The following is a 16175-nucleotide window of genomic DNA, read 5'->3' as shown; positions in this document are numbered from 1 at the left end:
TCCATTCCTGCAAGCTGACTGTTTTAATTTCCTTAACTGCCAACTCATGGCAGCCATTCAGTATTTCTTGCCCAAGTGGCTAAATAGAATATCTAATTTGTTTATCATCTGGCCGGCCTTGAGAAAAATAAACTGAATTGATTTGTGATTTGGAACCTTAGTGCTTAATGCAACCTCAGACACAGTTATTGGTTTTGTGTTAAATATTATTACAAATAAATGACAAACGGTGGCTCAGTTTAGTTATTAGCAGTGGCACCAAGTGGTTATTTCAAAATGATAGCAGTTGTGCTCAAAATCAATGAAATTTTGATGTCATTAGTGTAGTTCTGAAAAAAAAAAGAATCACAGTTGACATTGTTTGGCATATGCAACAGACAATTGTGCTCTTACAGGGTTTCTACCATTGTCTGTTTCTGTTTCTCACCGGAGTATCTCTCTATCAAAAAACTTTTGGGAAACAAATAAAAGGCGATAAAGGTCTGGATTAATTATTTTCGATGCAATATAACATGAATGCTTGAAGTTAAATCTTCCAATAGCAGATCCTGGTCTTAGAATGACAAATGTTGATGATGTTTTATAAAACATCAAGCATTATCATGTGGATTTTCAAAAAAGTAAAAAGAAAATTAAGCAAAGAATAAAGAAGCTAAATATTTTTTTACATTTCTGTTTACATTACATTTGTGGCAGCAGTAGCTGAATAGCTGATCAATAGCTGAGTCCATGGACTATTATACCGCCTAGGGACCGACTGGGGTTCCAGCACAGGAGCTGTTAAGGCAATCATCATGAGGAATATGAAATGTTTGAAAAATAATATCAACAGGGATGCGTTCAATTACACCGCCAATAGGACAAATCCAGAAAATCTTTGCCATCTCATACCACAATAACTGCATTCATTTTAGATTTAACCTCTACATTGTATCATATTTCAACCCAATATTCAATTCAATTCAATTTTATTTATACAGCACAAAAATCACAACAACAGTCACCTCAAGGTGCTTTATATTTTAAGGTAGACCCTACAATAATACATACTGAAAGAAAACTAACAATCATATGACGCCTTATGAGCAAGCACTTTGGTAACTGTGGGAAGGAAAAACTCCCTTTTAACAGGAGGAAACCTCCGGCAGAACCAGGCTCAGGGAGGGGCGGGGCCATCTTCAACGACAGGTTGGGAAGAGAGAAGGAAGACGGGATAAAAGGCATGCTGTGGAGCCAGAGATTAATAACAAGTATGATTCAATGCAGAGAGGTCTATTAACACATAGTAAGTGAGAAGGGTGACTGAAGAAGAAATACTCAGTGAATCATGGGAATCCCCCAGCAGCCTACACCTATTGCAACATAACTAAGGGAGGATTCAGGGTCATCTGATCCAGCTCTAACTATATGCTTTAGCAAAAATGAAAGTTTTAAGCCTGATCTTAAAAGTAGAGAGAACTGGAAGCTGGTTCCATTGAAGAGGGGCCTGAAAACTTAAGGCTCTGCCTTTTAAATATTCTAGGAACAACAGGTAAGCCTGCACAGATATCACAGGAAAGCGTGTAATAGACACACTGGTCCACTGCATGTATTTCACGCTTTGTTCCACTTCGTTGTGTTTAAATACGTTTCCTTTTTTAGTATAATTTTTTTACCTTTATCTATTTTGGTCTTTTAGTTATTGTATCAATGAGTTGTATCTTGACTGCTGTAAGTCTCAACAAACTTTTAGGATAAATGAAGTTTCTTATTCTCAGTTTTGTTTATTATTCTTATTAAGGAAATGACCCTTGAGCTGTCAGACTCATATCAAAAGACTGCAGTGTATAATTAATTGCATGCTCATTACTTTATGTTATACTTATCTTTTCGCAGGCTACTACTTTTCTCCGGATCAGGATACATGTTTGGAATGTGACTGCCACCCCATTGGAGCTTTGCATCGCAGTTGTGAAAGCCAGACTGGACAGTGTGTGTGTGCCCATCCCTCAGTGGGAGGCCGACGTTGTGACCAGTGTCGTGAGATGTTTTTTGGATTCAACCCTGGTCTGGGCACGTAAGTATAAGTTTGTTTCTATTAATTGCACCACTTGTATAAACACACACATCTCATGCACAAATTCAAACACAACAGCAGATGCAGTGTCTGTGAAGACAGTTTACAGATTGCTAGGCAGACATATGACTTACATGAGTTAAGAGCTGCTTTGACCTTTACCGCTCATGTCTCTACCTGCGGGCTGTCTTGCACGCACACACACACACACACACACCTCAAACACTTATACACAAATGTTACTTTACACTTAACCTCCATGTGATGGTGGTACGCACATGCACATCCGTTCCTCTCGACAGGGTGTCACAGCAGATAGATGGTGCGCAAACTGTTTGACTAGTGATCCAGTATGTATGTGTTTGTGTGTGTGTTAGCTGACCTTGCCTGATTGCTGTATTCTCCAGTGTTAAAACATTAAAGGATGAGATCAGGCTGTGGCTGAGATCTCCTCACAGTAGAGAGGGATCGGACGATGGAGGGAGGAAAAGCAACAGTAATAGAGTTTACTTTGCAAGGACACTTGAAAAGAAAATCACATGGAAGAAAAGACTTGACTAATAAAACATAAGAGAGAAAAGCAGGGTTGGTGATGTGAGTTGAGTGGGTAATATCAGCGATGCGAAAAGAAAATCAGAGATGCTCAGACAGATTTTGCAAACGGTATTAATGAACAAAATCCAGAATTATCATTTAAACTGGTGTTGTTTGGTTGCTGGTTGTTTGTTTTTTTTCCGTATCACACTTGTAGAGAAAAAAAAGACTAGCCAAGTCATGAGTTATTACTCGTTAATCTTCTGCTGGTCTCTCCACTTGATAAATATCAAGTAACACATGTATTTTTACATGTGTTTAAATATGGATGCTCTTAAGCAAGACTTCTTGGATTTTTTTTTTTTTTTGAAGTAGTCTTCAGAAATAGTTCCCCTTGATTCTTAAAGAACAATCCAAAACTCTTGTTTAGATGTTCACTACCTTTTGTTCCATTCTCTGTCAGGATTATGGCACACTACTTGAATAATGTTGATTCCAGCTGTTGAGTAAGTCCAGGCTCAGGGGAGGCAAAAGGATCATCATCATGCTCAAAAATGAATCCACGTGGTTTCAGAATCTGACCGTATTTTTTTGTGTTTGTAATTCCATCCACTTTATTAATATCCACAACACCCCAGACTGAAATGTAGCTCCACAGCATCACAGAGCTTCCACTGTGTTTCACAGATGGCTGCAGACACTCACTGTTGTACCTCTTTCCTAATTTAAGGCAGTTACACGGGGTTGCAAAAAACCCAAAACAAAAAACGAAATTCAGAATTTCCAGGGTCTGAACTTGCCGTGTAACCTGTATACACAACTTTTTTGCTGAAAATTGGTCCCTGAAAAACTGTGGAAAAAAATGGAATTGGCGTTATAAAGTTAAATATAACTTATAACTTATTATTGATTCATAGGTCAGTATATAGTGGCTTAACAAACTGCAAAACATTCTACTGAAACAATCCAGAGGAAAATCTCCAGAAAGTTTGCAAACCTATTGCTGAAAAGCACTAGAAAAAAATTTAAATGGTCAAAAAAATCAGGCCCCTTTAAAGAAATGACTAAAAAATTAGGTATAGCTCAAGGTTTTTGCAAAGTACTATATGTAAATGCAGAATCTCATGGTGATGCGAAGATATTTGGTACCATAAATTTTTTTGGTACTGCCTTGGTACTCATGTTTGAGACTGGTTGCATAAAAGTAAACAAATGTCTCAATGACATTGTGCATGTTGCTGGAACATTTTCTCAAAAATTAAATAAATTGTACTTCTTTTTGCTATTCTGTTATTTATTTTTTACACAAACACCTTACTGTGTTAAAAATCTGGTTGAATGATATATGTTATATGCCGGTACTCTTAAATACTCTCTCTCTCAGTAACGCACACATCCGGTACTTTGAAGGCTGATGAAAAAAGAAAGACTGGGTGTGATGTTGGTGTTTTCTTTCTCCTTGGGAATGGAGTGAAGGTCGAGTCACTATGGCATTTGTATGTGTGTGTATTTCTGCCTCCGTGTGTGTTTGTGGGAGCACCAGTTGACAGGACAAATTTGCGGCTCGTTATGAAGCTGTGGCTTTTCACACAGCAATAAAGAAGGTGCAGTGTTGTGTGCGTGCGTGCGTGCGTGCGTGCGTGCGTGCGTGCGTGCGTGCGTGCGTGCGTGCGTGCATGCGTGTGTGTGTAGTTTTGGGGGGGGGTCAACAGAGGGAGAGCAACTGAGAACATATGAGTACAATATGCTGTAGAATAAAAAAAAAAAGCACACATGGATAATGTCTGTATGTGTGTGACAGTAACATGGTTTGTACAGTTTTACTCTGCTGGAGCGCTGTGCATGTGTGTGTGCATAAAATCCTCCTGCAAGCAGACTATTGTAAGTGTGTGTGTGTGTGTGTGTGTGTGTGTGTGTGTGTGTGTGTGTGTGTGTGTGTGTGTGTGTGTGTGTGTGCGTGTGCACGCGCGCGCGCGCACACGGTCTGAGGTGTGAGGTAGCTGGCCGGATGATCACCCACTTCCCATCCCCTGTGAGGGTAACACCACACTGCTGACCCAGACACATGCACCGCCAGACACACACACACACATATAGTCACAAGCGCTCACACTTCGACAACTTGAGGAGAAATGCAGCTTTTTTGGCAAAGTTAGCTTCACAGCTACTATATAAGGTGGTGGGTGGGCTAGATGGCAGTGAGAGTCTCGCTCACAGTGTTAGGGAAAAGATCCACCACCTTTCATTCTCACACATGCCCAGTTGTCTTTGAGCAAACTTTTGCAGCTAGATTTAACAATGCACTTTGCTTTCTTTTGTACCCCACCCCAATACAGAAACACACCCGGTCAATAGTATTAACAAAATTACATTTTTTTTCCTACTGTGCAGTTATCAAACTACAGAGTGTGAATTTTATTATGTCACTTAAAATCATTTTAATGATCAAGAGGTTTTTTATGCCAGTGGTTATGTTGTGTATTGATTTTTTTTGTCTTTGCATGTTACTGTGAACCATATCTTTTTAGTTATAAAAGAAAGTGAGATTTCTTTGTTTTTCTTCTCTTTTTAATAAACAGATGCCATCCTTGTGCATGTGATCCAGTGGGGAGCATCAATGGTTCGTGCCATCCGGACACAGGGATCTGTGCATGTAAGCTGTTGGTAACTGGAGATAAATGTGATTTATGTCAACTTGGGGCAAGTCATTTCGATCCTGGGAACCACTTTGGCTGCACTAAAGGTCTGTTTTACGTGTTAATAAACACACACATCAGAGCACCAACATGCCAGTAATCAGCCAGTAATCCTCAGTACATCAGTGTGAAAGTTAACATAGTACTTTTTCTAAGTTTTAATTTGTATTTTGTGTGTTTATTTATATACTTGTTTTTGTCTCTTTCTGGGCAGCACCCTCCCAGCAGCCTGCACCAGTAGGTGATGCACTCAGTTACTCATCTATTCGTCTTTCTTGGCATCCACCGGACTCCCCAAACTCTCACATACTCAACTACACACTCATTAGGGATGGACAGTCAGTGCATACTGTCCAAAGTCGCTATCCTTTTAGTATGTATCGACACAGCGTATCACACACATGTAAATATTCTCTGGTCTTTCTCCTCCCTAAATTAATTTCCTACCTATTCCTTTGTTCTTTCCATTTTAAGGCCCTGAATCTTTTGAAGACATTAGTCTGTCTCCCTTCACCAACTACTCTTACTGGCTTCTAACAGCTAATGTAGCTGGGGCGACAACAAGTGCATCAGCTTCATATCGAACTTTAGGTGCACCACCTGAAGCAGACCAGCTCCATTTAAATCTTGTGGGAAGACCAGGTCCAACTAGTGCTAGCTTTAACTGGAGCACACCACGAAATGATACAGGCCCAGTGGAGAGGTAAGTAAAAAGGGAAAAGAGGGAGGTGTGGTTAAAGACTTAGAGGCATACCGCTTAGGATGGAAAAGAAACATATGAGTCTTTAAATGCACAAACCATTTTCAGCTGTCACAAATGTGGTAGGAGAAACTGGGATGTGATTTGCACCAGCAGCCTGCTTCCATAGCTTTAAATCACTGTCTTTATTTTGAACCAGTGACCGTACAGTTTACGTGGTATGCATCTTATCCTGTAGGCCTCTGTGATGTTCCAGCACTAGTTTTAACTGAAAGATGTTGAGTGATTGTGAGCAATGAAGAAATACAGACAAAAAGAAATACTTATTACTGTTGTTGTCACACATAGGTTTGTGTTATCCTCCATGGAGTCATCCAGTGAAGCAGAGCCTGCCATTCACTACACAGGCTTATCTACAGAAGCTGTGTCAAGTGGTTTAAAGCCCTTCACCCAATATACTGTAATACTAGAGGTAGGTATGACAAATGTCCACTGTTTATGGCACAACTGAGTACAAAGATATGTATTAATCAGCGACAATGTTACAACCACCTGACTAATGTGGTGTAGGTCCTCCTCATGTTCCCAAAAAAGGTCTAAACTGTGATGCAATCCCATATGTCCCATTGTATCAGGCAACTGGTCCTGTAACTTTGGAGTTGAGGCACCCAATGATTAGACTCCTTGAACTCTTTGTCTTGTCCTATTTTATTACCCTGCTGTAAAAAACAATCAGAAAACAACATTTCCAAGAAGGGGTATTCATAGAATCCAGTCATTAGGGATTGGTTTTACAAAACCTTTGAAAACTTTTCAATTCAATTCAGTTTTATTTAAATAGTGTCAAATCACAACAACAGTTGTCTCAAGGCACTTTACATTGTAATGTAAAGACCGTACAATAATACAAAGAAAACAGAGAAAACCCCATTTTACCCCCTATGAGCAAGCGCTTTGGCGATAGTGGGAGGGAAAACCTTCCTTTTGACAGGAAGACACCTCCCGCCGAACCAGGCTCAGGGAGGGGCAGCACTCTGCTACATCTGCTTCACATTTCTTTGCTCTCAAATAGGAGCACCTTTTTCCCTTTTTATGTTGAGTGTCACTGGTTAATCAGTTTTTGTGAAGCAGTCTGCATTAAACTAAACAAGAAACAGGTGTAACCTTAGAAACCAGTTATTATTGTGAAACCGGCCCCCGATTTTGCTACCTTCTTCCATTTCCATTATTCTTTCAAGATACTTACATGCCTGTAATGGTGCTTTCAGTGGGACAGCGTTCTGACACCATTCTGTCTTAGCCAGTATTAAGGGTTTCTGTCATTTGTGCAGTTCCTCTGTGAGATTGAACCACTTATGTCAGCCTTTACTTCACACATGAATCAATGGGACTTCTATGCCAGTGACACAGTCACTGGTTCATCAGTTGGAGCACCATGGTAGTTACTACACACTGCATTTACGGACCACCACACAAGGCTTGCTATTTAAATATACCGTACTCTTTCCCAGAACCATCACAGTTGTTCACCCATCTGTGTTTTTAATGTTGTGGCTGATGGTAGCTATAGCTTTAAAATAATATAGAAAGTAAGCTTGAACTACTTTTTAAAAATATTTATATTTACATATTTACATTATTTACAGACTAAAAAATAACAATGAAAACTGTTTAACCTTTTCAACAGGCGTGTTCTTCTGGGGGATGCACTTCTAGCCCACCACTGTCTCTTCTGACAGCCTCTGCCCCCCCACAAAACCAGCCCCCTCCTAGAATCACTGCCATAGGACCTCATACTCTGCATGCTTCTTGGGAGCCCCCCAGTGAGCCTAATGGTATGACCACAAATATACACACTCGTATGGTAATCTCATCTAATGTGTAATACTTACTTTTCTGCTTTTTATCCATTTTACATTATTCCTTGTTCTTCTGTCACACCAACTCTCTTCTTGTACTCTTTCACTTTATCTATAACTCTTCTCTGTGATTTTCTCTTGTCCATCCTGGTCACTCCCAACGTAACCCTTAGCATTCTGCAGCAGTATCACTGTCTACATACCATGCATCATAGAAGGTCTCTGTCAGGGACGCCACGTGGCATGCCATCACAGTCTCACTGCCAAGAGAAAAAAATTGCTTATAGCTTTGCAATTAAGAATACATTGTTTATTTTAAGTAAATAACAATTGCATTATAATGTTAATGCCTGTTTCAAAATTAATAATACAGTAGAATAAATGACACACATTTTGTACATGAAACACTTACCTAGTGGCAAAGCTTCAGGGCTGTGTCATTCAAGACACATGAGAGTCAACTTAAACCAACTCACACACACACAAATGCACACACACACACACAGAAATACACACTGAACTGGAACTGCCTTTTGTAAATCCAGAGAGCTTTGTATTGGCTCTAAGGCTCAGTGTAAAACAAAGCCCTCTAACCTGGGTTTCTCTCTGCCTGTGTCTCTTTTTTCCCTCCCCATCTGTTGATCTGTTTCCCTCGCAGTGTCATATAAAGCTCACTTAATATGGTTTTGTGTGTCATTTCATTGTCATTAGTTAATCATTTAGCATCCTTCTCACCTCTCCATTTTGATTTTGTTCTCTGTCCTTATCAGGCAATCTTTATGTTAGTTCTCCATTTCAGTCGTCCCAGCTCCGTGCATTCAAAGTGAAGCATTCAATGAGAAGTCAAGTTAAAGTAACTCTTTTATAATACGGCTATTCTTGCCTGTGTGGTCAGTGCTTCTGTGGAAATAATAAGAAACTGAAGTGGTGTTCGGGTGGAAATGATCAGTTTTAAAATGCACACATCTGCCTACACCAGTTTTTGTTTTTCCTCATTGAGTTGAGGGACAGACATCATAACGTGCATCTGGTTAGCAGTATTGCTAAGACCTGCTCAGTACTTATTTGCAAATGTGGAGCCTCTCCATAATGGTGGGTTTGTACTTTATTTTTTGCTGTGTAACATGTCTTCTGCTTTTTGGCGCTTTTTGGCACTACTTTTTGCACAAGTTTTTCATTTTTATGTAATTTTATAATTGTATATAAGCTTTTAATTTTTTCAATGAACTTGGAGAGTAAATACTGCTAAAGAATGAATATATCTATTATAGATTTTCTATTTTCCAACATTTAATGATCTACTAGTGATGCAGAGGGATTTTCAGTAAAGTTATTAGGAGTTCCAGAGAGTAGTTTGATTGGCTAAGGATAGTTAACTGTTGTTAAGATTTCTAATAAACTAAATTTGTTGCAGTTGTAGAAGCTACACTTTTTATATAATACATAATACCTAATCATTTAAAGTATAAAGAATAAAAACCTACGTGACATCAAAGAACAGTAAAGGAAAGAAGTAAGAGCATGTTAAGCTCAGGGCAAACAAAGCTGCCAAAACAGACATTTGCATTACCGTATTTGTTTTTATTTATAATTTATATTTCTATCATTTGAAGTGTTATTTTATAACCACAACAATTGAAAACCTTTAATCGTACACAGAGGATTTGTAGATTTCATACTTGTTTTCATGGTGCTCTCTCCTCATTTTAACACAATGTTGTTTTCATTTCAACAAGTCGTCAACAAAACTGCATTGCATCCATTACTATTTACTAATTGTATTCTATGTTTTTTTTTTTTTTTACTTCAACATTTGTAGTAATCACGATATGAATTTGAAAGGACTATTGTTACTATTACTAACAATAACTAAAGTGTTGTGTTAGAGCACAAATAAACTGTGCAGACAGTATTTTCTTAACAAACCCTGCAGCTGCAGCTGTTGCTTTCCTTCTTTAATTTCCTAAATAATTGTTTCGATGAAGAGCTTTTGTTTTAGCAGACATCAGAGGTAATCTCAGAGACTGATTTAACATTTGTTTTCTTTTTGTACAGGTGTTATCACAAAGTATGAGGTCTTTCTCCGTGGGCCAGTGGAGTCACAGAACCTTTCGAGTCTTGCTATTGAAAAGAGGGTGTTTTTCAGCTCTAGTTGGCTGGATCCAAGTGTCTCCTTAAGTTCCAACATAGCCAATAAAAGCTTAATGTCACCCCCTGAGACCAGTACTAATGTAACTGGTCTAGAGGCTTTTTCAACATACCAGATGAGAGTTGTAAGCACCAATATTGCAGGAAGTTGTACATCTGGGTGGACCTCAGCACGCACCATGGAGGGAGGTTTGTATATCTCGTGTTCATGATTTCAACAGCTGACTTTTACTCACTGGGTGTATTTACAGTAAGTTAAGGAATCAGGTAAATAACCAAGTAAAATCTAGTTAGGCACTGTAGCTGTGTGAAACAAAAGCCTTCAGTGGTTAATGTTTTCTGGGCAATTATCAGAAAGGGGCTTGCCCAAAGATGGCAGTTCCATTTCAGTGTTAACGGGCTGACTTTTATCCAGCTGGCAACCATCAATGACTCAGTGGTGTGTCCAGTATGGATTTTTTAAGCTAGGTTTTCCTTTCATGGCCTTCCATGGCTGAATCAGAAAAATCCGATTCTGTATTACACCTATATTCAGACAAAATGATTCGCATTCAGACACTCCAAAGAGCTTGCTTAAAATTTAAATGAGTTAAATTTTTAACTTATGATGTTAAATTAAGGCCTGTCAATAACTGATGGACCCCAGATCTAAAAACAAATTGGAATTGAGTGACATTTTGGTTAAAATGTAGCTACACACCAGATGCCATTGCTGTTGGTTAAATGATCTTTTGTACTATATTAAAATTAGTGAGTATTTGTGAGATAGATTGTAGAAAAAGAAAGCAGGGAAGGAAGGAGGAAAGAAAAACTGTGTGTGGGGGAGGGGAAACTCATTAAGGTATTTGAATTTCAAAGGGATGATATGGCTCATTAGGACTAAATGATTGCCTCCAACGTCACTCTAAGCTATGTGTCTGGATAACAAGCATATGATAACACCATTTTGAATGTGGGATGTGTGTCAATGTTGGTGCGCGTACATGGGCTGAGTTAGAAAGAAAGAATATGACTGTGGTTATGTCTACCGTGAATCACATTTCACAGCATATTTCACAGTTAGATGGCATCAACAGCAGAATAAAGAATCCTTCTCTCTAATCTGTCATGTAATAGTGGCTATCACAACCATAGAATTATGAAATACTTAAATCCATTAAGACCACATAATATCCACTAACCTCTCTGAATATGTCTTTTTGTTAGAATACAGAAGTTCATGTGAGGCAGCAGTGCTAACCCCTGCATCACTATGCCACTTCAAGAGTTGGCTTAATAAACATAAAAGGCTGTTAATGAATACCTAAAAGTGACTTTAGAAGCAAACCTAAAATTAGATAACAAGTGATATAAGTTGGGGCTTGATTTGTTAAGAACAGAAACACAAAGCCAAGGTATTTATAAAACACTTGTTCCTAATCTTACAAACAAAGACATAACTATAACCAAACACCAGCACTACACATACAATAAAAGAAGCAGCAAATGAATGAATGAATTACTAAAAAAGCAGTAGTTGCACAGAAAATATCCATTATATCAAGCGGTTTGGAATTGTATTTGTACTGATATAATACAGAACAAGGTTAGTTACCACTTGCATGTCTGAGAGGCAAAATCATGAATTTTTCAAAACCATCCTGAGGAGGACAGACCTTTGACCGTTGTTATCCTGGAGTATTGTGTTCTCCATGTTTGTTGGGAAAGTGATGCAACAGTGTATTTAAACTTTCAAACACATGTTACAGGTCTAACAAACTTGAAAATGAATATTTACTATGGCCACCTTTATTTCTCAAAGCAGCCTGAGCTCTCTTAGGTAAGCGTCCTTGTTATTTCTTGAAGCAAACTTCAGGAATTGCTTTCCAGGCTTCTTGAAGGACTTTCCAAAGTTCTTCTTTGGATGTTGGCAGCTTTTTGTTCCGTTCTCTATCATGATGATCCCACACTGCTTCATTAATGTTGAGGTCCAGGCTCTGGGGAGGCCAGTCCATGACTGATAGTATTCCACTGTGTGCTTTTCTAGGCAGGCATGCTTTTACAGCATTGGCCGTGTTTGGGATCATTGTCATACTAAAAAATGAAGTGTTTGCCAATCAGAGGCTTTCCAGATGGTATTGCATGCTTGATCAAAATCTGATGATACTTTTCTGCATTCAGCACCACTGACTGGATTGCAGCCCCAGACCATGACAGAACCCAGGCTTATCGCCAAGATTCTGATTTTGGATGGGCTAGCGTAATTTGGGCTTTTAATTAAGGTAGTTAATGTTTTTAATACTATCGTTTCTATTTATTACAAGCAGGTACATGTATGTGTATAAATTAAGAAAATATTGCCTGATCTTGATTATAATTTTTCATGGGTTTTATATATAGCAAGATAGCCTATCCAATCATTTAAACAGAAATCCAGTTGTAATAAGATAAAAAAAAATATTTGAATGATCACTGTCATATAAAGAAGAGAGAAACAAGGAGAGGACAAAAGAGACTATTGAGTGAGCTAGTGTACATTGACTCAAAGGGAGCAGTACACTGTGTTGTAATTTTCAGCACTAACCATGATGTACTTGCCCCCCCCCCCCCCCCCCCCCCCCACACACACAGATTTTTTTTTTAATATAGATTCAACTAAAGAAATTGGACAAATTATGTCTTTTGTGACAGGCTCCTTGTAACAAAGTGTCTAAAGATACTTTTTATATATTGGGTTATGTTTAGCTAAGTTGCCTACCTGTGTAGACACAACTCTGGTTCATCCCTTCAGTTAGGTGCCTTTTTATGATTGAATCAGGTCATTGTTAAGTGGGTTAGAAACGAGAAATATTCCTATAAAAATGGTCATGTGCAAGGAGTGTACTGAAAATTAGTGAAAAATTAGTGAAACCCCCTCACTTGAAACTGTACTTGGTGTCTGCTGTGCTGCAAATTGCTGATTTGCTAAGTATTTACCCTGCTGTAAAATTATTTTTTTGCATTGGTGACTTTGTTTTCAGTTTGTTACAAGTTTGTAAGCTACATAAGAAGAAATTAGCAGGAAAGAGCTGTTGTTCAGAGAGCAGGTTGTGGTCTTCCTCGGTGTAAATGTCTCTGATTAAAACCTTTATAATGCTGCTTTATACATAATTTTGGCTGCATTGAAATTAAATCTGTATACAGATAGACAAATGCCTAATCTACAGACCCCCTGAAAAGTCACAATGTGTATTAGAGTGTTAGCTTGCAATCAGATTTACTTTACCCTGTAATAACTTGTGTGTTAGCTTAGGATATGCTTATGCTCTTTGTGCTCTCTGTAAATAGCTGATCTGTGGCATGGAGGTCTGATAATGAAAACGGTGCAATATGTGTTTCCAGTGCCAGAGTTTATGGCTCCTCCAGAAGTGTCCGCACTGTCGTCTACCAGTCTTAAAGTAACCTGGAGCACTGCTGAAGACCACGGGGTCATCGCCAGAGGACAGGTGACAGAATATCGAGTCAACCTGGTAACCGAACAGACCAACAATCCATATGCCCCTCCGGTTATTAGTCAGGTAAGCACATTCACACATAAAATTGGAAATAATTGCCAGGACAACCTACCAAAAAAAAAAAGAGCTTACCTGGCAGAAATGTAATATACAGCAAATGACATTTATTTTGAAGATAAATGCTTTCGTATTAGGTCATTTTCACTAACTTTTCACAATGTAGGGATTTTCTAAAAACAAAAAAAAATGGGATAGTCTCTTTGTTCTCTTCTGTTTCTGTTTTTATATTCCTTGTCCCTGTGTTTTGCAGGTGTTGCATAGAGTGGGCCCATCATCCCATCCAGTTTACGTAGTGAAAGGATTGAAACCTTATCACGTGTACAACTTCACTGTTACACTCTGCACAAAAGCAGGTTGCATTACCAGTCTGCCAAGCACTGGATGGACCTTACCAGCAGGTAGAGCATAAAGATTTATGCAAAACACACACAGACATAAACAAATGCACGCTTCTCGGCAATAATGAAATACTGATAGTTCCCAAATATTGTCCTTTTTAAAGTATAATAGTAGTTATTTTACATAGTGTGGTGTTTGCATAACAACTGCAAAACAAACCTCTGACATATGCACACACAAACAGACACACACACCCAAAAGCACTCAGTCAGTCATCGGGTACTTGAGTGGCGACAGCATTGGTCATGTTAACTAGGGGGGATATTCATGGTGCACGGCAGTAAAAACAATTTACTGTTAATTACAAGGAGAAAAATGTGGCGTAGCACACACTTCCTGCTGGCCATGAATCAAACACACACAGAATTACAGAAACACATATACAATCCCTCTCGCTCTTCTGTGGATTTATAACCTTTATGGAAGTAGGATGAATTAGCTATGTTTAATAACTCAGGCACAAATCTCTGGTGCCTAGATGAGCACTAATTGATCAGTGGACGGTGACATGGACACACACAGAATACTGATTTAATGTCTTTTTCTGTCTGTCTTGATAGTCTGTTGCTTTCTCAGCCCCCCCCCCCCTGTCCATCTTTCACTTGCTATCTGCTGGGCTCTTTCACTCACACACAAATAGCACATGGCAGCAGAGGAACATGAATCACTCTGAAATATACATATTGCACTCAGAGGCGCACTTGACCGTGCAACACACTTTTCCATCTGTTCACTCACGGTGTCTACGCTTGCTGCTCATGTTATGTTTTTGTCTTTTTTGTTTTGTTTATCTCTTTAGGTGAATAGACAATGGGCGCGCAGAGTTGTAAAACAAAAACCTTTCATCTATAAATACTTGCTTAGGGAATTCAGCTTTTGAACATATTCTGAACAGCTACATCTGTTGACATAGGGAATATTTTCATTTCATACAATTCTCAAAAAGTCATTCCTTGTGTTTATTGTGATGAATGATGCTTCATATTGTAATTGGTGGACTTTTTAAATGTATTTTTAATGGCTACATCTGTTGACACAGCGACAATGTTTATTTTAAGTGATTCCAAAGACTTCTCTTGACTGTAATACAGTACAGTTCAATATGGCTTATTGTACCCAGTTGACTTTTTGAATGTATTTTTAACAGCCACATCTGTTGCCACCGTTTTGTTTCATCCAACGCCAAAGATGTCTTTTGTTTCAACTATAAGAAATGATAATGGCATATGCCGTTTAGCAGATTTTTAATTTTTTTTTAATCTCAAAACAATTTGCATAGCGTTTGCTCCTCCACTGGGTGTTAAGCTTCTGCTGCATCAGATTACTTTTTTTCTTCTTTCAGTTTAGCAATAATCTTTGCACTTGACAAAAAATATTTAACAATAATCTTTAAGACCTCAATCTAACATGCACTGGGCGAATACTGTTACATTCCTTTATAAAAACATGGTAGCGTATCAGTAGGGAGTTGTAATTAGAAGAATTATACAAATTCTGAAAAGCTGCTGGCGTCTTTTTATTTTTGTTTGGTTTTACTTCAAATGCATCTGTTGGAAAAGCCTCTTTTTGCATGCTGTTGTTAGTTGTCTACAGTTATGTACTTTTTGGAGCACTAATAACCCCATTAGAAGTCTACTGCCAAAATAAAGAGGTTTTTATAAGGCTGGTGGGGTATTGTCGTCAAACATATGGACACCCACGTTTGTCAATATGATAACTTGAGAATGAGGCAGCGTAGGATTTTGGTAGGTGCAGCTACTAAAAGTCTTGAACGAGTTCAAGTCAGAGTGACCTTAACCTCAAGGTCAGAGGTCAAGTTTTCTGAAAATCTTGTGAACACAATAAATTGAGAAAGATGCCATCTAGGATTTTCTAATTGACACTATAGGTAGATCTAATAAAAATCTCAGACGAGTTCAAATCTCAGTGACCTCAACCTCAAGGTCAGAGGTCAACTTTTCTGAAAATCACCTAGAATCTTTAAATTTATGTCATAGATGCTGGAGAGGCTGGGGGTTAGCATTTTTTTATTAATCTTTTTTTTTTTTCGTCATTGGAGCTCTTTCCCAGCCTGTAAAATCTGGATTGACTCATTGCTTTCTGCTCTGCTTCTTGTATCCCCCTGCAGAGACAATCTTGGATTATACATATGTGCACATCTTAAAATTTGCCCTTCTAATAAAGAAGTGCCTCAGCACTGGCTACAGCACAATTAATAAAAACCCTTCCTATTTGGGACACCAAACTGTT

At 38.5% G+C, this 16175-nt stretch overlaps 1 protein-coding gene across 9 annotated transcripts in view; it reads left to right on the top strand.

Annotated features, from left to right (window-relative positions):
* Positions 1-16175, top strand: part of ush2a (Usher syndrome 2A (autosomal recessive, mild)) — a 222035-nt gene that overhangs the window by 62168 nt on the left and 143692 nt on the right. For all 9 annotated transcript variants that reach the window (XM_026171402.1, XM_026171393.1, XM_026171412.1 and 6 more), the window contains 9 exons: positions 1876-2056; positions 5170-5333; positions 5501-5659; positions 5761-5989; positions 6335-6458; positions 7674-7821; positions 9901-10182; positions 13354-13529; positions 13777-13924. In XM_026171402.1, the coding sequence (XP_026027187.1) occupies positions 1876-2056; positions 5170-5333; positions 5501-5659; positions 5761-5989; positions 6335-6458; positions 7674-7821; positions 9901-10182; positions 13354-13529; positions 13777-13924 (1611 nt within the window). The remainder of the gene's footprint in view (positions 1-1875; positions 2057-5169; positions 5334-5500; positions 5660-5760; positions 5990-6334; positions 6459-7673; positions 7822-9900; positions 10183-13353; positions 13530-13776; positions 13925-16175) is intronic.

Source organism: Astatotilapia calliptera, chromosome 1 (assembly GCF_900246225.1).
Source record: "Astatotilapia calliptera chromosome 1, fAstCal1.2, whole genome shotgun sequence".
Lineage (NCBI taxonomy): Eukaryota > Metazoa > Chordata > Actinopteri > Cichliformes > Cichlidae > Astatotilapia > Astatotilapia calliptera.
The sequence above is the reverse complement of the archived record's forward strand: the minus strand, read 5'-3'. Positions and strand labels throughout refer to the sequence as shown.